The 7,014-nt window shown below is 33.3% G+C and overlaps 1 protein-coding gene and 1 pseudogene across 2 annotated transcripts; one reads left to right on the forward strand and one right to left on the reverse strand.

The window, feature by feature from the left end:
• The first annotated feature begins 132 nt into the window (after positions 1-132).
• Positions 133-4,642, forward strand: LOC113001860 (ATP-dependent DNA helicase PIF1-like; annotated as a pseudogene).
• A 989-nt stretch (positions 4,643-5,631) lies between these two features.
• LOC102667352 (cyclin-D4-1) lies at positions 5,632-7,008 on the reverse strand. 2 transcript variants are annotated; one of them, XR_005892054.1, is made up of 2 exons: positions 6,306-7,008; positions 5,632-6,209 (listed from the first exon to the last, which is right to left on the reverse strand). XR_005892054.1 is itself a non-coding variant. In XM_014776581.2 (2 exons), exons 1-2 carry the CDS (start codon positions 6,940-6,942, stop codon positions 6,069-6,071), a joined length of 384 nt encoding a protein of 127 aa, XP_014632067.1. In that variant the 5' UTR covers positions 6,943-7,008; the 3' UTR covers positions 5,632-6,068. The 2 variants fall into 2 exon arrangements, 1 of the variants encoding a protein (XP_014632067.1); XM_014776581.2 differs by having other exon boundaries at positions 6,700-7,008.
• Between the last annotated feature and the right edge of the window lie 6 nt (positions 7,009-7,014).

Genomic DNA, 7,014 nt, shown 5'->3' on the forward strand with positions numbered 1-7,014 from the left:
TATCATCAATATGTCTCAAGATTTGTTTATGTCGCCCGCAAAAGATGCTGGCAACCAAGAAAATAAGGGAATACAATAGGCAGACTCATATGGGTCCCACCTTCAGCTGGTGAACTATTTTACCTTAGAATGATGCTATCCACTGCCAAAGGTGCACAGTCTTACAGTGACATTAGAACAGTCAACGATCTGGTATATCCTACATTTAGGGAAGCATGTTTTGCAAAAGGCTTCCTAGGTAGTGATCAAGAATTTATTAGTGCTTTACAGGAAGCTAATAATTGGGGTACTGCACACTACCTAAGAAAATTATTTGTCAAGTTTTTATTTATGAACACCATGGACAGACCAAAATATGTTTGGCAACAGGCATGGCAATGGATGGCAGATGATATCATATTCAATCATAGAAAACAAGGTGATTTTATATATTCTAAATAAATATTGTTTACTCATAATCATTATGTTTATTATTTTGCTAATCACAGGTATTCGCCTTACTGAAAAGGAAACAATTCATTTATGCTTAACTGAGATTGAGAATATGCTACAAGCGAACAGAAGAAGCTTGCGAGATTTTCCATCCATGCCATACCCAATAGGATATGCACGAAACCAACATCATAATAATCTGATCCATAATGAAATGGCATATGACAAAGAAATGTTAGCAGAACAATACAACACGGCATACCAATTGCTGACAGGTATTCACAAATTATGACACATTTGATATAGGAACTCCTTAATCACAATAGTATATATTACTATTTGTTAATATGTGAATATATAATTACAGATGAGCAAAAAACTTTTGTCGATACCATTATGTCTGTGGTTAACACTCAATCAGCTGCAGTTTACTTTCTCTATGGATATGGTGGAACTGACAAAACATTTGTTTGGACAACCTTATCATCTGGTATACGCTCCAATGGTGGAATTGTTTGTACAGTTGCTTCAAGTGGAATTGCTTCATTACTATTGCCTGGTGGTCAGACTGCACATTCCAAATTTGCTATACCAGTCCCTGCAACAGAAAATTCAACATGCAATATTCATCAAGGCAGTGAGTTAGCTGAATTATTAAAGGTTACAAAACTAATAGTTTGGGATGAAGCTCCAATGTGTCACAAATTTGCATTTGAGGCACTAGATAAAAGTCTTAAAGACATCATGCAAAACAATATGCCTTTTGGAGGGAAAATTATGGTTTTTGGGGGAGATTTCCGACAGATCTTGCCAATTGTTCCAAAAGGTAATCGCTCAGACATCGTCCATGCAACTATAAATGCATCATACATTTGGGACCATTGCCAAATTCTTAAACTTACAAAAAACATGAGATTGCTATCAACTACTCCCCAACAATGAAGAACTCAAACAATTTTCACATTGGCTACTTGACATAAGAGATGGAAAAATTAGACAATATAATGACGGATTTTCAGAAATCACTATTCCAGATGAGTTTCTCATAAAAAATTATGATGATCCTATCCATGCTATTGTTGAAGCCACCTATCCCAGCTTGATAGATAACTACAGTGACACAGATTACTTGCAAAAAAGAGTTGTTCTTGCCTCTAAAAAAGAAATTGTTGACAAAATAAATGATTATGTCCTATCACTTATACCCAATCACGAAAAAGAGTATTGCAGCACAGATAGTATTGATAAATCAGATGCTTAATCCTGTTTTGCATTATTGCCCCCTAAATTCCTATATTCATTGCAAACATCAGGTATACCTAATCATAAATTAAAACTTAAGGTTGGAACTCCAATCATGCTATTACGAAATCTCGACTAGACTGATGGCCTGTGCAATGGAACTAGGCTCATTATCACCAAACTCGGATCTAATGTGATTGAGGCTGAAGTAATTACTGGGCCTAATTTAGGAAATAGGACATACATACCCAAAATAAATATGTCTCCTTCTGAATCTTCATGGCCATTCAAACTTATAAAGAGGCAGTTTCCATTCATAGTTTCTTATGCTATGCCTATAAACAAATCTCAGGGACAATCATTACACCACATAGGACAGTATTTGCCACACCCAGTTTTTAGTCATGACCAACTATATGTTGCACTCTCAAGGGTCAAAAGCAAAGATGGACTTCATATTCTCATACATGACAATGATGGTAATCCAAAAAATATTACCACTAATGTTGTTTACAACGAAGTCTTTGCCAATTTATAAACAGGTATCCTTCCATCATACAATACAATTATGTTGTCACATTAATTACACCTTTCTGTTTGTTTGTTTTATTCAGTCTTACATATAACACATGCACTATGTATGTTGTTGCATTCCAAAATTGTTATAGTCACTTCGGGGAATTCAATGCAACTTCAACTAATTTATTTAATTCTACATTATATTCTCTTTTGCTCCTTTTGTTCAGTTTGACATATAACACATATACCATGTATGCTGTTGCATTCCAAAAGAATTCGATCCAACTTCAACAAATTTATTTAATGCTGCAAATGTTATCTGAAAATTTATATTACATGGTCAATATCAAATTGTTTATTTCATGGTAATTTTTTTATATAACTACAAATCATACAATAATTTACAAAATACACGTACAAATCCATATTATGGTTAATTAAATTGAAATCCTTTTTTATTTAATGTGATTTACCGAAAATGTTTTCCAACTACCTGGACCACCCCTGCACATTTTGTATTCGTGCTTACACTCCTATACGATTGGTTTTTACACTTCCACTTAGTCTACAAATAAATCCAACTTCAATCCTTTAATATTAAATATGATATGATATGATATGATGAATATGAATGATATCATATGATTTAATTTAATGAAAATGTTTTCGAAGTCCCTGGGGTGCTGGACCAACCATCCACAGTTTGTATTCATGCTTTCAGTCCTATACCATAAACTTTTGAACATCTACTTACTCTACAAATAAATTCAACTTATATTCACTGCCAAATTAAAATTACACCAACCAATCCGTATTACTAATAAATACACTGCACAACTATTGCTCAACCCTTACTTTTCCCGATACGTACACGCTTCCTACACGCTTCATATCCCCGCTTACTCTGCTATCAGATTGCCTTCTGAACTTCCACTTTGTTTACAAAAAAAAACCGCTTTCCCATCCCACATAAAACTTACACCACTAAGGCACTATCATAATAAATGCACTAAGACAATTAGTGCAGTTGTATCTCCCTATACTACATCTGATGTAATCATTATCGAGAGACGTCAGCGCTATATAGGGTTGTGACTCTTCACAACTCTTTTTTGCATCGTTCAACAACAAAGAGTCACCATTTAATTTAATTTCTTAATTAAATCAATCATTATATCGATATAACACCACCGCCACTTACAACACTTCTATACACATATATCTACATATAGACACATCTCTTCATCTTCTTCGCATTCTGCCAAACCAAACTAAACTCCCTATTCATCTTCTTTGCATCCAAGAGTCACCATTTAATTTGTTAATTAAATCAGTCATTATATCGATATAACGCCACCAACACTTACAACACTTCTATACACATATATATACCTATACTGCACTTCGTATTCATCCTCTTCGCATCCTGCCAAACCAAACTAGACTCCCTATTCATCTTCTTTGCATTCTTATGGCCACTTCCGCATCATGCTCCACTATTGTAATTTATTTCTTCTTCTTCTTCTTCTTCTCATTTTCATCTTTCTTATATCTGTTTCCTCTATTCCTTTGGTTACTTAATATTTTCATATTATTCGTATAGTTCCCACGTGATCCAATGGACAGCATAAGATTCACCGCACCTTTCAGAGTTCAAAAGGTAACATTTCACATAAAAAAAACATTTTCTACTTAACTGCATTTCCATTTTTTTTCAACTGCCTCGCCTTACTTTCTTTGCCTGCAGAACCTTCTCCAAGTTCCTTTCACCTATCACAGGCAATGGTTGCGCAACTACCCCAAATACGTTTTATTCCACTACGATGGCGAGATACATTTCATTAGGGTAAGAACACTCAGTACTAAATGTTTTTTTGCTGATGGCTTGAATGATTTTATAAGGGCACACAACCTCCACGAAAGCGTGATTCTACGTTTGGTCGCCAATGACAAAAACACCACTTTCACCGTTCATATTGACGGACCTGCACACCACCACTCTAACCTAAAACCCATCATTTATAGAAGGAGATACATCTTTACTGTTGATATCACAGATGATATGCTACAGCAGAACCTACCTTTAGTGCATTATACTACACTTTTTTCAGTCTATCATACTTTGTGGTTTCCTCATCAATTTGTTTAACCATTCTTTCTTTTGATGATACAGACACTTCCTGCAGCGGCTTCCAAATTTGTGTATGACTCCAAAAAAAGTATTACCATCCACCACGGACTTTCAAAATCCACCAAATGGCCACTCACCATCCACCATGACGTCCCTGCCATTACACAACCATGGTTCAACCTGATTCATGAAAAAAATTTAAGAGCCGGAGATGAGGTACTCTTTTACTACCGTTTTCATGACCATGCATGGGAGTTGCTCATAAGGAAAGCCATCGAATGGAACAACAGCAACACCGACCCCGACTTTGATGATTAAGTTTTTTTATATTCATCTTTTTTTTTTAAAGTTTAATATTTTATGTTTCATGCCACCACCACCAGACAATTTGCTCACTTCAATATTACAAATATTTACGTTCCGTTAATTTTTCTCAGCGCTTTGTTTGTCGTTTGATTTTTATATTGATTTTGTGGACTACGTTCAAACGATAGGTCAATATTGTTGGTATTTAAACGAAAACAGAGATATGTCAATATTGACTTCTAAATTAGATTAAATGATGAAGTCAAATGAACATTTAAGTTAGATTATATTATTCCATAATAATATAATGATTCGAATTTCTGTTTCAAATAAATGGTTGCAATTAGTAAAGTTGTTTTGATCAAAAGTGTAGCCGCAGGATTAAACCTTCTATTTGTATGTTGCTGCCATTCGTTGTGTCTTTACCTTTTTCGGTTTCCTTTGCATTGAAATACTAAAAACATGTGTCAGCTTTGTCTGATTTCGTTCTCATACACACTGTTGTTTCTATTATGTTTTTTTTACCCACGTCTGTGTGTAGTCCGTTTTTGGCTTTATACAAAAAACCACATAGCTCAATACTGCCACCACCTGTAACAGATAACTACAAATTTGAATTTTTTTTCCTGAATTAAATTAAAATTTATTTTGGATCAGAATTAAATACTATTATTTATAGAGATAACAAAATTATTTAACATCACAACAAATTATTTGTATACACCGAAACATTTTTTAAAACAGACTAAAACATAGTTTTTTTATGAGTCTAAATTATCTTTTATAATCAAAATATTATTTTCATATGCTCATTAAACATTTTTACAAAATTATTTTTAAAATTTAGGCCCTCTTCACAATTAAATACATCTAAAATAATTTCTTTCCAGAAAAACAAAATATTTCTAATTTATTTCCCATGTTTCTTTTATATAATTTAAATCAACTCTAAAATATTTTCAACACAATCAAGTCTTCAAGCAAATTATCTTTATGTTATATACAAACAGCATCCTGACAGATAGTATTTATATCACTTACAGTAAAAATATACAAACAACACCCTGACAAATATTATTTTTTCACTTACAGTCTAATGATACAAACAGCACCCTGACAAATAGTATTTATTTCACTTACAGTAAAATACCGACCCGTACATCGCACGGGCACTCCACTAGTTGTTAATAAAATGAGAACAGACATGACTAAGTCATGAAACAAATTCATGTTCAGTGCAATATCCATTAGCTGCAAACAAACTAAGAGGTCTTGACCATCTCATCATTCCTTAACTTGATAAGGATGCAATTGAGATTGTAAAGATCAATTACTTTTACATAATAAAATAATTTGAAAATGAGATTGTAAAGATCAATTACCTCACGTGATGCCACAAAGCTATTAACGGTGATCCACTAGCCATACAATTAATATATCATATGAACAAGGAATGATGGATGTAATGACAATTAGTCACCTGAATTTCATGCAACGAAAGTCCTGATATCTCATTCAACTTTATGGCAATTGATAAGCATGCAATAGAAAGCAATTCAAGCATCCAGTATTCCCAATCCTGGTAAAAGTAATGCTCATTATCACTTCTCATATATGTTAAAAAAGTACGTAATCAACAAATGTTGCAAACTGATAAATAACCTACAATCCTTACATTGCATTGACAAATGGATACAAAGCGATGAAGATAATTAATAGTCAAGAAAACTATCCCAAAAGAAAGATTAAAGTGGCTTCTACACTGCATACACATGAAAGAATCAAGTGGAATTAAGAAGTTTATTGATGAGTAATGATGTACTTTGTTCAGCAAAAATGGACAGAGCAAAGTACAAGGTAAGGACACCATTTAGCCTGAGAAGTCATTTTCTTTACACACAAATGATTACAAATGCCATCTATTTTTATTTTGAATATTTTTGTGCAAACAAAGTAAAATTTTCTAAATTTATTATTAAAATAAGAAATAAAGAGAGAAAATATTTCCACAAGAACAGCAGTTAAGTTATATATTTGTGTTAAAGTTTGAAACGCCAAAGGAAACTTACCTTGATAAACCATTGAATAACTCTACAGCTAGGAAAAATGAAATTGTTGTAGTGTAAGTACTTTGTATAGTCAGGTTCGGGCAAGCACAAGACCTCCTTCTCTAGACACACTGCAAAAACCTCTTCAAACTCTTCATTTTCATAACTCTTTAGTGCAACAGGGTCACTAATAACTTCTTCAAAAGTATTTGCAGACTTTGAAAGCCACACCTCATCACATAGCAAATTATCCATACATACCATGAATTGAAAGCTAAAAGTTAATAATGTGTGAGCCTTTCTAAAAACTAACGTTGAGGTTTAATTTTTTTTAAC

This window comes from Glycine max, chromosome 6 (genome assembly GCF_000004515.6).
Source record: "Glycine max cultivar Williams 82 chromosome 6, Glycine_max_v4.0, whole genome shotgun sequence".
NCBI classification, from domain to species: domain Eukaryota; kingdom Viridiplantae; phylum Streptophyta; class Magnoliopsida; order Fabales; family Fabaceae; genus Glycine; species Glycine max.